At 35.3% G+C, this 16,606-nt stretch overlaps 1 protein-coding gene across 2 annotated transcripts; it reads right to left on the bottom strand.

The window, feature by feature from the left end:
- Positions 1–679: 679 nt before the first annotated feature.
- Positions 680–14,846, bottom strand: LOC307147025 (paired box protein Pax-6-like). 2 transcript variants are annotated; one of them, XM_079851475.1, is made up of 8 exons: positions 14,698–14,846; positions 10,546–10,725; positions 8,810–8,968; positions 8,018–8,100; positions 7,782–7,938; positions 6,916–6,986; positions 5,768–5,873; positions 680–2,275 (listed from the first exon to the last, which is right to left on the bottom strand). In XM_079851475.1, the coding sequence occupies exons 2-8, from the start codon at positions 10,655–10,657 to the stop codon at positions 2,196–2,198; spliced, it is 768 nt and encodes a 255-aa protein (XP_079707601.1). In that variant the 5' UTR covers positions 10,658–10,725; positions 14,698–14,846; the 3' UTR covers positions 680–2,195. The 2 variants fall into 2 exon arrangements, with proteins under 2 accessions (XP_079707601.1, XP_079707600.1); XM_079851474.1 differs by lacking the exon at positions 14,698–14,846 and adding an exon at positions 12,968–13,095 and having other exon boundaries at positions 2,121–2,275.
- Between the last annotated feature and the right edge of the window lie 1,760 nt (positions 14,847–16,606).

Here is a 16,606-nt window from a genome sequence, read left to right as displayed (position 1 = left end):
CACATCAGTCTCCATCTTTCTTTTTGTATCGGCAAAAGTAATTTCCTGCCACCTCTGTTACAGTTAGCCTATACATGACTCAGACATACTCAGTAACAAAGTTATTAACACACCAGACAGTATAAAACATGCATGATCATATCTGTGAGCGCCTGAATGCTCATTTCCTGTTGTTTCATGAAAGTGCCTGCAAACCATCAGCTGTATTTCTCTCCCATCTTTTCCCAACTCCCCCACCCCCTACTGGCAGAGTGCATCTGAAAGTGCTATTAGTGGGACATGACACGGGATCGCTAATGCCTTGAGATAGAGAGAGACAGGGAAAAAGAAAGAAAGAAGAGTGAGAGAGAGAGTCAGAAAATCTGGCTTAATTTCTGCTTCACTTTAACTAAAGCTAATATATAGTGTACTCATCAAGCGGCTTTGTTTTAGACTGAGTTTATTGCGTTAACACTCAGATATGAAGCTAGTAAAAAGGGACATGCATCGATAGATATAAAAATTCACATGATTGGTGTTTTGCAGTCCCTTATGCAAGTAAAACCATGAGCAAAAAATATTAACAAATTAATTTTCATATTTAATTATTTGGTTAAATTAACTAAAATAATATGGTCAATCATTTGGGATGATGCTATATTTTGCATTTCAGACTATTACAAATCACAGTAGGCTACATGATTGCAAGATAAATGTTTTATTAAAGGGTTTAATGCATAAATGAAAAGGATTGACTGGAGCAAGTGAACATTCACAACCTGGGTTGTTTTTTTTGTTTTGTTTTTTTAAATAAACAATATTTTAGGACTTTTTTAAAGAAGATGCTGTTGACATTAAAGAAAAAGGTAGACATACAAAGATGTTCTGTTAATTTTTTCAGTTCAACTTTTCATGGAAATGTAATTTTGTAAGCAAAGTGTGTGTGCGTGCGTGTGTGTGTGTGTGTGTGTGTGTGTACTTGTACAACTATCTTTGTGAGGACCAGTTTGAGTTTTTGACCACTGGAGTGAGGATAAGAGAGTAAAGTGAGAACATTTTGGCCGGTCCTCACTTTCTGAGAGCCTTTAAAGTCCTGTTTGAGGGTCAAGTCTTGGTTTTAGGGATAAGGTTATAATGAGGTTAAGGGTAGGTTTAGGGTAAGGGTTCGGTTTAGGCACTTAGTTGTGATGGGTAAGGTTAGGGTAAGCGGCTAGATATTGCATTGTGTCAATGAATGTCCTCATAAAGATAGATAGATGTAGAAGAATGTGTGTGTGTGTTAGTTAAATTAAACAGGAATGAAGACAGACGCTATTTCACTTGTGGTTTCACTCTTTCTCACACACACACACACACACACACACACACACACACACACACACACACACACACACACACACACACACACACACACACACACACACACACACACACACACACACTCTATAGTTTAAGTACAGATATATAGTTTCCCAATATTCAAACATATTTCCTCATAAATTTGCTGTATGACAATATAAATTTGAACAAAGAAATGAAGAACACAAGAGAAACTGAACACAACACTACTGTATTTAAACAACAACACTTTGGATTTGCAGATGAGCTTTATGCTGGAGATTGTTTTGGCAAAAAATGTTGCATACTAAACCCTCGCTTTGCTGATGGCCTTTTAAATCATTGATTTGTTCATTGGTCTTGAGTGCAAATCACATGATTGAGTCTCAGTCCCTGCCTTGATTGTCACAAGCTTACTGAGTGTTATCATATATCTGATTATAAAAAATGATCACAACAAAATAATGACTATAATGAGTGAGATTACAGTGGAGAATTGAGAAATTATAAAAGAAATTGAAACCAGAATCATGTTCTTAAAAAAACATACAATGCTTCCCAGTTTAGAGAAGTTGCTCACAGGAAATCAGAGTCAGAATTCTAAAAACACAAGTCATTGCACAATGCATCATCATATAAATCATATACATTCCTGATTGTCTGAAACTGAATGGAAACAAATATGACACACTGTCATTAGATCTAAAAAAAAATATGGCTAAAATAATCATTTTGAGTTTTGTTTTTTAGGTTCAACCAATAGAGGATCGCTTTCCTTTGAGTTGAGAACAATTTGTTCTAAAGGTTTTTGTTTTGTTTTTTACCTTTTGTAAACATAAATATTTCATATTCTAAAGCAAAATCTCCCTCCCCTTTTCTTACTGCAGTCTGGCCCAGTACATATTTTGATCATTTCCCGGTACCTGGACAGGTACAGAAACACCTGGAGAAATCAGACCTAAAGCAGAATAAGGAGAAAAATTTAATGTGTTAAAACAGTGATATCAATAACTAATAAGTAAATAATAAGTAAGTAAATAAATAAATATGTAATAAAATATAGAAATAAGTGAGTAATAAGTAAATAATTATGGAAGGACAAATTACTCAAAATTAAATAAATAAATGGAGAAATATTCAAATAAAATGTATATATATATATACATATATATATATATATATATATATATATATATATATATATATTAATTACATTTTTACTATTATTTTTTTAATTGCTTTTTCATTTAATGGCATTTAATTTTCAGTCTCAGCAGAGTTTCGGTTGTCCGCACGTCACTCAACAATAGTGGACAATCAAAATCCATTACTTTGGTCTTTCTAGTTTAAGCGTGTTTGTCTAGTTTGTGTTTTTCACATCACAATATGGCTCAGCATAGTACAGTAAAAGATCTGTTGTTTTATTTGTTTGGTGATTTAATAATTAATATGATTTTGTTTTATTAACATTAATAATGTATTTAATAATGTATTCAAAAATTTCAACATTTCTTTTTTGATTGAATTTAAATTCTTTATTGATTGAATTTATTTATTTTTATTCAGTCTTTATTGAATCCACGGATTATCCCACTTATGCCTGGTCATTTGCCAGCATTGACAACTCAAAGCTGTTATTGATGTTTGCAGGGCAAAATTTGACTGGAAGGATAAAAATAGCGGTTATTTACGTCAGTTATGGCTTGTTGTTAGATCAAGCATTCTGTCAGAGAGAGAGAGAGAGAGAGAGAGAGACAGAGACACACACTTGGTTTCCACCAAAAAGAACTGGTTCGGAACTGGTGCTGGTTCAAAGTTGGTTCAACTTGCGAACCTTCTCAGAACCTGTTTGTTTTTCCACTGACTAGAGAGCCCAGTGAACGACGTTGTTACGTCACTGTGTAGGTTGCCATACGTCTTAGCTTTCCCAACTTCAAGCATAACAATTACAATGTTGGACTATATCGTCTTTCTGCAAATGTTTCTCCTGGCTTTGCGATCCTATTTTGGGGTCAGAATAAGACGTTTAGAACACATTTGTGCTGCTCATCTGGATTATAGACGGTTACGTTCGAGAAGAAGTTCAACAATAACCCCGCCCCCAGCCCCCAACGTAAGCATGATGTGGTAAAAGAACGGTTCTAGTCCAGCAAAGAGTTGGTGCCGATTTGGAACCAATTTTCCTGGCCGAGAACCGGTTCTTTGGAAATTGAACTTAATGCCTTAATTTAAAAAAATTAGGAAAAATCCAACCTTTAAGGACACCAATTTTCTTTGTGAATGAATAATGTATCGTAAATAAATAAATGTTCTTCCTTAAAATAAGGGTGCATAAGTCTTGACACCCCTATGTTAAATTCCCATAGAGGCAGGCAGATTTTTATTTTTAAAGGCCTAAGATTTTTAGTTACTTCATGGATCCAGGATACTATGCATCCTGATAAAGTTCCCTTGGCCTTTGGAATTAAAATAGCCCCACATCATCACATAGCCTTCACCATACCTAGAGATTGGCATGGGGTACTTTCCATAAGATCATCTCTCAATGCAAATCAAATCAGCTATTAGGCTAACTGAAATAAAACCATGCCAATCTCTAGGTATGGTGAAGGCTATGTGATGATGTGGGGCTATTTTAATTCCAAAGGCCTTTAAAAATAAAAATCTGCCTGCCTCTATGGGAATTTAACATAGGGGTGTCAAGACTTATGCACCCTTATTTTAAGGAAGAACATTTATTTATTTACGATACATTATTCATTCGCAAAGAAAATTGATGTCCTTAAAGGTTGGATTTTTCCTAATTTTTTTTAATTAAGGCATTAAGTTCAATTTCCAAAAGATGATTTTTTATTCCTCTTTTTAGTCAACTTTAGCATGGGTGTCTAAACGTATGCATAGCACTGTATTTAAACATGTAACTTAATAAATGACTTTGCCTGCTTTAAAGGCTTTGAGAATCTTTCCTTTTATCACTGATGATGTTGAAAGCTAAAGTGATTATAACTTTCATTATCTAAACGTTCAGGTTAAATCCTACGTTTTCCTATCAGTTCTAAGAAAGACCTTTACCTTTAAAGAATAAGAGGTTAAAGAATAACAACAACTTTAATGGAGTCAGATTAATTATATTGGAGTCAGATAAATATTTGAATTATACACATCATCCTTCAACTACCTTTTGTTCCGATTATTAGTTAAAAAATAGCAGCGTAAGCTTCCAGCCTTACACGTTTCTGTGCTCCTGAATGTTTTTGTGTATGTGTATGTGTGTGTGTGTGCATCGTGAGCACGAGTACGAGTGTGTGCACTTCAGTGAAAACAGTGGATTAATATAGAGCGTGATTAAACTGACTGGAACTACCTGTGCATTAAACTGTTTTATTGCATACCTTCCAACCAATCAGAATCGAGTATTCAGACAGACCATGGCATAGTAAAAAAAAAAAAAAAAAAAAAAAAAAAATTATATTAATAATAAGTGAGTAATAAGTAAAAAGTAAATAATAAATACATAATTAAGTAATTACAGTTTTTTTCGATTGCTAAACGACAGTGAGCACAACTGGAGTCACATGTGCAAAACTCTAACTACAGTCTGCACAGCAGCAGTTCATGTGGACCAAACTCTAGTTCGTTTTTCATTGCTTGAACACAGTTTTCAAAACTCTACACACTTATCCCATGACTTTAACCACAACCTGCACAACACTGTGGATTTACAGCACTTTGTTCAAATGCTAACACACTGCTGTCAAAACTGTGAACCACACATTCAAAACAGAATAGATTTCAGCCTTGTGCTTTTCAAACACTGCTGATTGCAATTTCAGGATTAGCCCCTCAATTATTTGTTCGAATTACAGTATGTACTTTTAGTTTCTACCTTTTTTTCTCATTACTGTAATTCCGTAAATTACTACAGACTATTGAAGCAAACTGCTCATTTTCATTTACCTTAAAGAATTGTTATGTTCTAAAAATTTAAATAAATCATGTGAAAGAATGTCACTCTTTTCTTTGAAGAAAATATTACTTTGTATGAAGTCACTGAACTTGTTCAAACTGTAAAGATGAAAAGTTTGTATTTTCTGTATTGGTGTTTGATGCTAGTGTTTTTACTCTCAGTGTGTTCTGAGTGACAGTGTGTGTTATCTCAGTGAGGGTTGTGCATAGTGTTTAGCTGCACTGAGCCTGTTTTGAGCCATGTGTTAAGAGTTGTGTTGCTTGGAGTGAGTTTTGCAGGTGATGTGAAGTGTTTAACTCAGGTGACTGTTGGTAGTGCAGACTGTAGTTAGAGTTTTGCACATGTAGCTCCAGTTGTGCACACTGTCGTTTAGCAATTGGAAAAAACTGTAATATGTAAAAATAAGTCATATAATAAGTAAATAAATAATGCAAATAAAAGTAAAAGATATTTTTAGGATCTTGGACCAGCTCTCAGACTGACCTGTGCTGGTGTTGGTTGAAGGAGGAGCTGTCAGATGAGGAGAGGAGTATGACGGAGACGGAGACAGCATGCAGGAGTACGAGGAGGAAGATGGAGATGAAGCAGACTGCACACGAAACACCAGTAGAGGGAGACAACAACACCCAGACACAGTGTATGTAAAAAAATCATTCATTTAAAATAGTGTTCAAATGCATTGAAGAACAGAAGCATAGTACACGCATGTACTCTGCACAGTATACATACTATAATATATCACTATACAACTATATTTGCCAAAATGTACAAAAATAAGAACTGCATGTCCCCCAATGAAATGCACTAAACTCGACCTTCCAAATCCATTTCCAGTGAGATTAACTATCCTGGTAATTGTTAGTGTCCCAATAGTAGCGGGACTCTTGGCATGCTTTTTTTATTGCCTCTCTTCCCTATCACATATCTGGTATCATTCGAAATCTCAAATTTCACTCAAAATTGGCCATTTTGTTATGGAAACAGTAGGCTACTTTAAAACCTTTTAGCAGGCTCAGTTTCTTTTGATATCAACTTCAAAATCAGAATACAACTTGGTTAGACATGTGGCTCTGACTTTCTAGCAATTTTAGAGTCCAAATTATTTTTAATTTCTTTCCCTTCTGCAAATAATCCGGTGAGTGGTTTTTAAAAAGACGAATCTAGATCTGTTTTCCAAATCATTTATGCATTACAATCATTTAAGTTCAGATCTATGGTCAAAAAGGGGGGTGACAGTTAACAGGTTAATCTTTTTCTTTACTCATTATTTCATTCGACTGATAAAAATTAATACATTTTATGCAATATTGAAAGAAAAATGTAAAATAACGATGTTTATACAAAAATAACTCGATGTCATGTGACAATGCAGTACTCTTTGAAACCTTAATCATTGAATAAAGCCTAAAATGTTGCTTATTTGTATAAAATAGCAGGCAGTGCATCTTCAGTAAGTCAGCCAGTATCCTGGTGTGAGTACACAGATTTTTTAGTGCTCACTGATAACAGTTCAACTGTCACCACGAGAGGGCACTAATACATAACAGCACACAAGTACATATGCAGTATAAACTGGCATTGCAATGGTTTGCTAAATATGAATATGAATCTCATGAAATGAGCAGTCTCACCTGGAGCCCAGTATAGACTGAGAGAGAGTTATAACTGGAGAGAGCTGTGTCACTCTGACTGATCATGGATGCTAAACACACAAATAAAGAAGATGAGAGAAAAACATTATATTCTCAGCGCCAAGTACAGTATGCACTATACCCTTACCATTATTAAAACATCAAAACCATGAAAGAATGCAAATGAAATGCAGGAATTATGTAGATAAACGTCAGCTTCTTCAAAGTCAATACCATTTTGAAAAGTATAAAAAAACATATTATAAATTTGAGTTATGTAAATAAATGTATATGCAGGTACAATTTCAAAATTCATTTCAAACGTTTAAGCACACGGTTTCCTCGAAATGTTTTTAAGTTAATCAGAAACATAAATTCAGTCTCACACACATAAAAGAAGAATAGGAAAAAACATCTGTAAGTACAGATTACCTCAACCATTGAGTATTATGAATTCTTAAGAATAATCATTATTTCATAGAATTAGTTTACTATTTTACAGTAACATTAAAACAACAGAATCATGAAAGAACACAAAGGGAAGTGGGAATTATGTAAGTAACCAAAATTCAATTTTAATTTCTTCAAAGTCACAATTAAAAAATCCTAAAAGTAAATAAATAACAATTTAGTTAGGTAAAGTTTAGTACAATTTAGTTTAAGTATGAAAAGTATAAATTGATGTAATTTGAGATAAATTCAAATGCAACCATAGGTCAAAATTATTTTTAAACATTTAAGAATATTTTTGTTTATTAGAAACATTCAGTCACACAAAGAACACGAGAAGGGGGGGGGGGGGGTGGATCCTATTCTAAGCGGCAAGTACAGTATGCAAATTTTACAATGTAAATGTCCGTTCTCACCTGCGCTGTTGCCATGCGGATGATGATAGACGGATGAATTAAAGGATGTGTTCAGTGGAGCGTGTGTTTGAGCACAGGACGTCCCGCCTCCAGTCTGCCTCTGGTTCCGCAGCTTCTCCTCGCGCCTCCATTTGGCTCTTCGATTGGAAAACCACACCTGTCAATCAAGGTCCAGAGAAAGAATATATGAAATGATCTATTCCAGCATTTTATTCTATTCCAGGACAGTAACTTACTTGTATCCGTGCCTCTGGAAGGTCGATTTTGTTCGCAAGTCGCTCTCGTCCGAAAACATCCGGGTAATGTGTTCTCTCAAACTCTGTTAGATGAAGTTTAGTAGTTGAGTGTACTTAAATCTTTCTATAAAATAAATGTCACATTCTCAGAAAAAAAAAAAAAACTGTGACTTCGTACCCTTTCAAAAGTGCGACCTTTGTCCCTAAAGAGTGCACATTAGTGCATATTGGTACCAAAAGTGTATATATTAGTCCCTAAATGGTACATATGTGACCCTGGATCACAAAACCAGTCACATGTCGCACGGGTATATTTGTGGCAATAGCCAACAATACATTGTATGGGTCAAAATTATCGATTTTTCTTTTATGCCAAAAACCAATAGGATATTAAGTAAAGATGTTCCGTGAAGATATTTTGTACATTTCCTACTGTAAATATATAAAACATTTATTTTTGTGAGTGAATGCAGCACAATCGCCAACATAAATGGACAACTTTAAAGGAGATTTTCTCAATGTTTCGATTTTTTTGCATCCTCGGATTCCAGATTTTCAATAGTTGTATCTCGACCAAATATTCTCCTGTCCTAAAAAACCATATAATCAATGGAAAGCTTATTTATTCAGGTCTCAGATGATGTATAAATCTCAATTTCCAACTGACCCCTGTGAGTGGTTTTGTGGTCACATATTAGAACCTTTTTAAAGGTATCCTCTAAGTGACAGCTTTTATAAGTTTTTTTCATTTAATGCAATACTTTTTTAAGCTTTTATTGTCTATTTTCTCACCTTTCTCCAAGGCCTCGATCTGCTCTGTTGTGAAGCTGGTTCTGTTGCGCTGAAGTTTTCTCTTTAACTGCAGTCTCAGTTGAGACTCTTCTCCTTCAACTCTTTCTACGTGTCCTCCTCTTCCTGCCATCCGCCCATCCATGTCCACCAGGCAGTCATCTGAAACGGAACAAAAACTGTTACCGATCGAGAACGCATAACAGAAATACATAAATGTTTAGATCTAAGTCAATTGCTCGGTGCACTGCTGACCTCACAAAGCTGAAAGTGTGGTTTTATGAATTCTTAATAATAATCAATAGTTCATAGCCACTTTGGCTTGCTCCGTTGGGGATTAAAAGACAATATTATCGATTTAACCTCACTGACACTATTGGATGAGAACAAAATTTGAACTGAATTGGCCCAGCCAACAGGGAACGTTCTCAGAACTTTAGCTAACGTTGTGGCAAGTTTCTCTCAAAATTACGAGCAAATGTTCTTCCAGTAATGTTAATAGAAAGTTAATTCAAAGTGATGTGGTCTTTAATATTGTTCTCAAAATGTTAGCACAAAAAACATTATTCATAGGCCTACATCATTCATTGAACGAAATATTTAAAATATTTCAATATTATTTGTTTTAGAATGTTCAGAGAACATTCAAAAGTAACATTTCCATAATGTTTGCATTATGATAAAATGGAATGTTTCCTAAACATTCATATCACCATTTTGAAAATGGATGTTTTGAACACTCAGAAAAAAAGGTACAAAAGCTGTCACTGGGACAGTACCCTTCAAAAGTGTTCTAATATGTACCATTTAGGTACTAATATGTACATTTTGGATCTAATATGTACACGTTTGGTACTAATATGTACCTTTGAGGGACTTATATGCACTCTTTAGGTACAAAGGTGTACCTTTTGAAAAGGTACCGCCACAGTGACAGCTTTTGTACCTTTTTTTCTGAGAGTGAACATAATAACGTTTTCATAATTTCATGGGAACTTTAGCTAAATGTTTTTAGAATATATTTTCATAAGCTGAGGAGCTGGATAATGACAGTAACTTTGCAACGTTGACACTGTTGTTTGAACTGACCTGAGCTGAATAACAACTCTATTGTCTTCTTCTGCTTTACAGATTAAATTGACAAATTTTGCAACATTAACACTGATATTTTCCTGTTTATTAATGTGAAGCTGCTTTGAAACAATCTGGTGCAGGTATGACGTCAAAACCCGGAAGACTAATTCACCCCTGGTCCCTCAAGATTTTCCTATATAGGGTTTTATAAAGGGTTTTTTCAATTTATGAGTAAAATAAAGCCTGTGGTAAACATAACTTGGTGATACTTTGACATTATACAATGTAAACTACACACACTCACACCCCAAACTGCCTTATCTAGTTACTTATTAGAAACATACATTTTCAAAAACATGGTTTTCGGCATATGGGTGTGTGTGGAATTTTCATTGCAGAAAATAAATGTGACTTGATTTGACATTTTACTATTTTACAATAACATTAAAGCATATAAACCAAGAAATAGCAGAAGTATGGGATTTACTGTATATGTAACCAAAAGTTACATTTTAACTGGTAGGAAGGTTGGTTTAAATTACTCATTTTTAAATGAACAATTGTACGCACACATTTTAATGTATATATAATATGTACATATAGGCCACCTAATATGGCCTAGAGGAGGTAAAACAGTGTTTTCAACCAGGCCTAGCTCCTCTCACCCGTGCTGTGCTGCTGGCTGGGACCGTTGCTCTGCTGATGGTACCAGTCATTGGATCCACTCCAGTTTGAAGTGTTCTGGAGATTCAGCATGGTTAACCTCTCAAACATCATGCGCTTGCCCACTACAGCCTCAGAATGGAAAGAGGCTGTTTCGATTTAATTTAGACTCTCTTTTGACCCTGAACAACGGAGACAGAGTATCAAATTGTGCGAGGATGAAGCATGAGTTCACACACATTAAAGTGAACTACAGTACCATCATTCTATATATAAAGAAAGAGTCTGTTACATGAAGTTGATAGTACACTGTATAGCAGTATTGATTTATTTATATCCGTGCAGTTCAGATTTGTGCATTCGGGGGGAAAAAAAGTGGATTAAAAATAATACGTTCACTGTCTGTAATTACACGGCACCATTTAATAATCACAGACGGTTTGTATTATTTCTATATTTTTATATATTATAATATGTTATCTAACATTAGGAGTGTTTACTGTATGCCTCCATATTATTACAGAGAAGCTCTGTCAGTGTGAATGTGATATCGGTGCAACGGTTAGTTTAGATTCAGTGTTTAGTTTTGTGAACTTTTGGTAACACTTTACAATTGTTGTTAACATTAATTTGCTACATTAGGTAACATGAACTAATCATGAACAATACAGCAATGATTCATGTCTGTGTTCCTCTGTCTTGTCCCGTGTTCAGCCCTGTTATGTTGATTAGTCTCCCCAGGTGTTTCTGATTAACCACGCCCCCTTGTTATCTTGTTAAAGGAGAACTCCGGTCAATTGAGCTCATTTTTTTGTACATTTGGAGTGCTGTCAATACAGAGAACAACGACAAAAATCGGTGTTGCCTACACCGTGTTATCCTCTTTTTAAAATTTGCACCCTGTTGACTTCAATGGGGCAAGTTTTAAACCTGCTTTTAGCCTCTTAACATCCTTGATGTGTTATTACAAGTGCACAGGTCATGTGAGTGATTCCTTCGGAGTGAACGCGGGTCAATCGGACTGCAGTAGATGTGAAAGATATGAATAAAAATGATGTTTATTCAGCCAGCGCACATACCTGTATTTACATCCTGTTTTCGGTCGAAAAAAACAAGTGCAAATTTTAAAAAGAGGATAACACGGTGTAGGCAACACCGATTTTTGTGTTTGTTCTCTGTATTGACAGCACTCCAAATGTACAAAAAAATGGCACAATATGTAACTTTTTTGCTTTAAAATTAGCAAAAATCACTATATCTATGTTATTATTTTTTTTTAGTTGTGTACTTACATTATCCCGACTGTTTCCAACAACTTTCAAACCAGGAGAAATTTTAATTTAATTTTTAGACACGGGACGTTTCTTTATTTCCGGTTTGTCGCAGTCAATGGCGTCATATCCGCGTTGTCCCTGGTTTCCGCCTATGATTTCCACTCGTACTGCCTGGTAACCAGAGCTATGAGCAGAGCCCTCTGATTAACCAAAGCGACAGACGCAGACAACTGTGGAGTTCGCAATGTCTATTTGCACGCTGTTGTTGTTTCGTTCAAACATTACGGACCATGGCAAGCAGACTTTGGATAAAAAATGAGAACTAAAAGGAGAATCAATATCAGCGCGGTGTTTTCGAGATGCCTAGCGACAGTATATAAACGAGAGCTCCATCATGTCCGAGACTTCGACCGCTCCTACATGTACTTTATTAAACAGGTGAGCACATTTACATAAAACTAATCAATGTTATATAGTTCAACAATGATAAAATGTTAGAATATGATCTGTATGTTATTCTAATGTTGATCTAGCTTACTGCTAGTCTCATATAGACAAACTATTTCAACACATTCAAATGCAGTTTAGTGTGATAGTGTAATGTTAGAGCAAGTGAAACAGCACTGTGTTACCTCACAAGTTTAATTTGTCTAATAAACTGACCTGTGAGTTGTAATTCTGTGTATAGTTCGGTAGAATGAAATGTCCATATTCCTTTTATATCCGCGGGACTCGCGTCGCGTGTGGAGCTGAAAGCTGTCTCTTAGCAATCCCGAACTGCTTCATATCACAGTCATGATAAAAGCATCGATGTATTCAGTCAACCATAAACATTATTAGATCGGTCGGCTTGACGTTGACGACAACATCCATAATTCTTAGCATGTGTTGCGTCATCAAACTACGCCTTTGTTATTGTAAAGAGGTTAGCGACCCCTAGTGGAGAAAAATTCCATACTGTGGCTTTAATGCACTGTGAACTAACATTAACAAAGGTTAATAAATGTTGTAAAAATATATTGTTCATTGTTGGCTCATGTTTGTTAATGCTTTTAGTAGGTTAACTAATGGGACCTTATGTAAAGTGTTACCAGACTTTTAGTTTGTATGTGCTTGTTTTTGTTTTGTTCCTATTTCCTTTGATCCCTACATTCCCGGCGTTGCCTGTTCGTTACTATAATTACTGGTTATGTTGAGCACCTGATTCTTGTTATGTTCCTCTTTATCATAGACCCCCATGCAGTTTGTTCAGTCCTTTGTTTGGTAGTTATGGGAGGAACGAAGCTTTTTCGAAAATTTGAATCAATTGAATTATGATTCACTGTTTTGAAGAGCTCGAAGCGCCACCTGCCGGTGACTCCTGCTGGTCAAAACGGTGTAAATGCAACGAAAACCTTCATATAAAAACACCTTTTTGCAAACCAGTTGCAAATGTTTTAATGAAAACGTATCTATTAAGTGCAATTCACAAACTATCCAATATACTTATGAAGTGTCAGTATAATATGTTTTTTTGTTGTTTTTTTATTGTGGAATAATTTATGGAGAGCTTGGTTAATCAGTCCAATAAGTAACTAAAATGACGTCAACAACAACAACAACAAACATAGACAATGGTTCATGGGTTAATTGCGGTGAACCATTGTGATGTGCGAAATGTTTCGAAATAGTTATGACGTAACGAAGGGTTTACTGATAGTTTGATACGCGCTGTGAAATGTGAATCACTGGTTCGCACGAAGTGTGAAAGCGCCCATCATAGTGTCGGCTTTAAGTGTGAAATTATTACGTTTTAGCCATAGACAGTAAAGGTTTAGCCCTCATATTGTATTGCCTTCTTTGCTTTAGTTGTTTAATTAATGTTTTGTGTTGCATTTTAATTCACTTCTCCTCGTCCTTTGCTTGCCCAGATCAAAAACACACTGACATGCATTTAGATGGTCAACGATATAGGCCTAATAAAGGCAGATTCTAATCAAGTTTTATAATAAAGTTTCCTTTTACATTTCTGCCTTTACACAAATTATTTTGAGGCTCTTTTTTATTATTTAGATTTAGTTTAAAAAAAAGGGTTGAAATGTCTAAAATTCTGTCTTTTCTTAATGGCTTTCTTTATAGCAGGTTTCTATAGTTCCCATAATAACACAAGTGCTCAATGAACTGTACCTTTTTCCTGGGCAATAACAGAGAAAATGTTCAATAGCTTTTTTTAAGCTGACACAGAAATTTACTTTAAAAAATAAACCTAAATATCCCATTACATTTGCTGTAAAAACTGTCACCTGGTTGCCATAAATTCATAGTAAAAAATAAATACATAAATAACCAAAAAATGCTTGTTAATGATAATACAGCTGGTAAATTAGAAAGTCACATGATAAATCAGAGTTCATCATAAGTGGCTTTACTATAAATGCAGTAAACATTCTCTAACAACATAACACCCTAATGCACATTACGGATAACAAAAATAAGAAGAAACGTAATTATTCATTTAAAATATAACCATATGTGTCATGCAGGGAACATCCTTTTATTGTTTTAAACTGTAAATTATACAGTAACTTTATATTTATAATTATACAGGTTTTAATTTAAAAACATATATTTGACAGTATATGAGCATGACAGTAAAATGACGCATGATATGTTATTTTAAGGTTTCTTTACAGGTTCTAACAGTGTTATTTTATTTTTGGTAGCTAAACATTAACAAACATTTTGTTTACAGTGTACTCTGAGAAAAACTAGCCCATGTTCAAAGATAAAGCTTGAATTCTGTTACTCAGATGTTCTGACTGTTGTTTTTACCAACATTTGTGGATTCAGTGCAGCAGTTAATACAATTATAAGAAAGTACAAAGTACAAATCTGACTCACCAGTTGTTACATTACGAGCAGCACGTCCACAATATTATCCCTCTTGAAGTGTTATTTAGGTTTACTTCCCACTTGCTTTGTTAACAATGACCTGTGTGCATGGAGTGACAGAGATGCATCTGCAGGCACAATTGTCCAGAGAGAGAGAGAGAGAGAGAGAGAGAGAGAGAGAGAGAGAGAGAGAGAGAGAGAGAGAGAGAGAGAGAGAGAGAGAGAGAGAGAGAGAGAGAGAGAGAGAGAGAGAGAGAGAGAGAGAGAGAGAGAGAGAGAGAGAGAGAGAGAGAGAGAGAGAGAGAGAGAGAGAGAGCAGAGAAGAGTGACACAGCGAGTCAACATCAGTGTCAAGTTTGAACTTAATGCCAGCGAGAGAGAGAGCAGCAAAAACCCTCGAGAGATAATGGAGTGATGATAAAGACGAAGAGGGGAATGGCAGCAAAGAGCACAGTTTAATATTAATTAGCTTGCACACGTTAAAAGAAAAGTGGGATCTGGGAGGGAAATGTGAGGTCATTGACGTATAAATAATAAATACTGATTTAATGTGAACATTTCTAAATAGTGCTGTAAATAGTCTAGTCCAATTGCACTTTACCCCTCTGAAAGATGATGCCTGTGTTAATACAGATACACTACTGTATAGAGTGGTGCAGGGTTAGCGTATTTTTAAGTTAGCATCACCCTGGTGCCCTCAACAAAAAACCCGATAGGATTTTTCCATTAGCTTTTGGATAATTGCAGAAAATAAGATCTGTGGCAAACAAAAGCTTATGATTCTTACTCGTTTTGTTCATCATGATAATCTTCACAAATGAACACAACTTTTATGAATTTTGAAGCGTAAATACAATCAGCAGAATTCAAAAGCTAAGCGTAGGCTAACTAAATAGGCTACATCACGATCACATGACTTTAACGTCAAAGACTTTAACGTAAAAAAATAATAATCCATGAAAGCATTTCTGTGACTTTTCAAAAGAGGGAAAAACATATTGAGAGATAGATTACAGCAGTAAGAAGAGAGAATTATGTGAAATTTTCTAATTATATGTTGAGAAAGGAATAAGAGCACAATGAGAGTTGGATGAGGGTAATTAAACGTGTGTGTGTGTGTGTGTGTGTGTGTGTGTGTGTGTGACTTTAGGTTGGAGAACAGGGGTGCCACATTACTTTATTTCCAGTTGACAAGACTTTACATCCCCTACCTCTCTGTCTCTCTCATACACTCTTCCTTATTAAGCAGTTATATTTAGAATCATATGCTGTGCTCTAAAGTGCTACAATAAAATATAAAGAATAAAATAAAATAAGTAAGAAGAGAGAGGTTGTGAAGGAAAAAAGAAGACAACAATAGGGAGTTTTTTTTATTATTATTTATTTTAAAGTTAGACACTTGGTGTAAGATGACCCCCTCAGAAATAGCTAGTAAATAAATAAATGTTTTATATTATTATTCATAATAACAATTATTATTATTATTATTATTTTGACTGTGTATGGTAATGTCACGATGTATGTTGTCACAGTCACCAGCTCAGTCACCAACTCTGTAACCTGTCTGCACTATATTTCCCAGCATCCCTTCTGGTCGCCACCTGCACTCAGCCATTACCACACCTGCTGCTGATCATCACCAGATATCAACCATCAACACAGCCTATATCAACCTGCATCACCCTCACATCAGTGTCTGGTCTCTGCTAAACAGTCAGACTTACCTGAACACTCACCTGAGATTGTCAAGTCTTCTTTCTTCCGCCTGGCTCCTGTCTGTCATCCCTATCCAGATTTAGTCATCCTTCATCTGCACCGAGTTTCCACTTCAGTCATCGCCGGTTCAGTCTCCATCGTCTGGTTCCTGCTGTTGACCCATCACTCTGCTTTTACTTGAATAAACCATTTCACCTTACCA

This window comes from Squalius cephalus, assembly GCF_949319135.1.
Source record: "Squalius cephalus genome assembly, chromosome: 19".
Taxonomy (NCBI): domain Eukaryota; kingdom Metazoa; phylum Chordata; class Actinopteri; order Cypriniformes; family Leuciscidae; genus Squalius; species Squalius cephalus.
The sequence above is the reverse complement of the archived record's forward strand: the minus strand, read 5'-3'. Positions and strand labels throughout refer to the sequence as shown.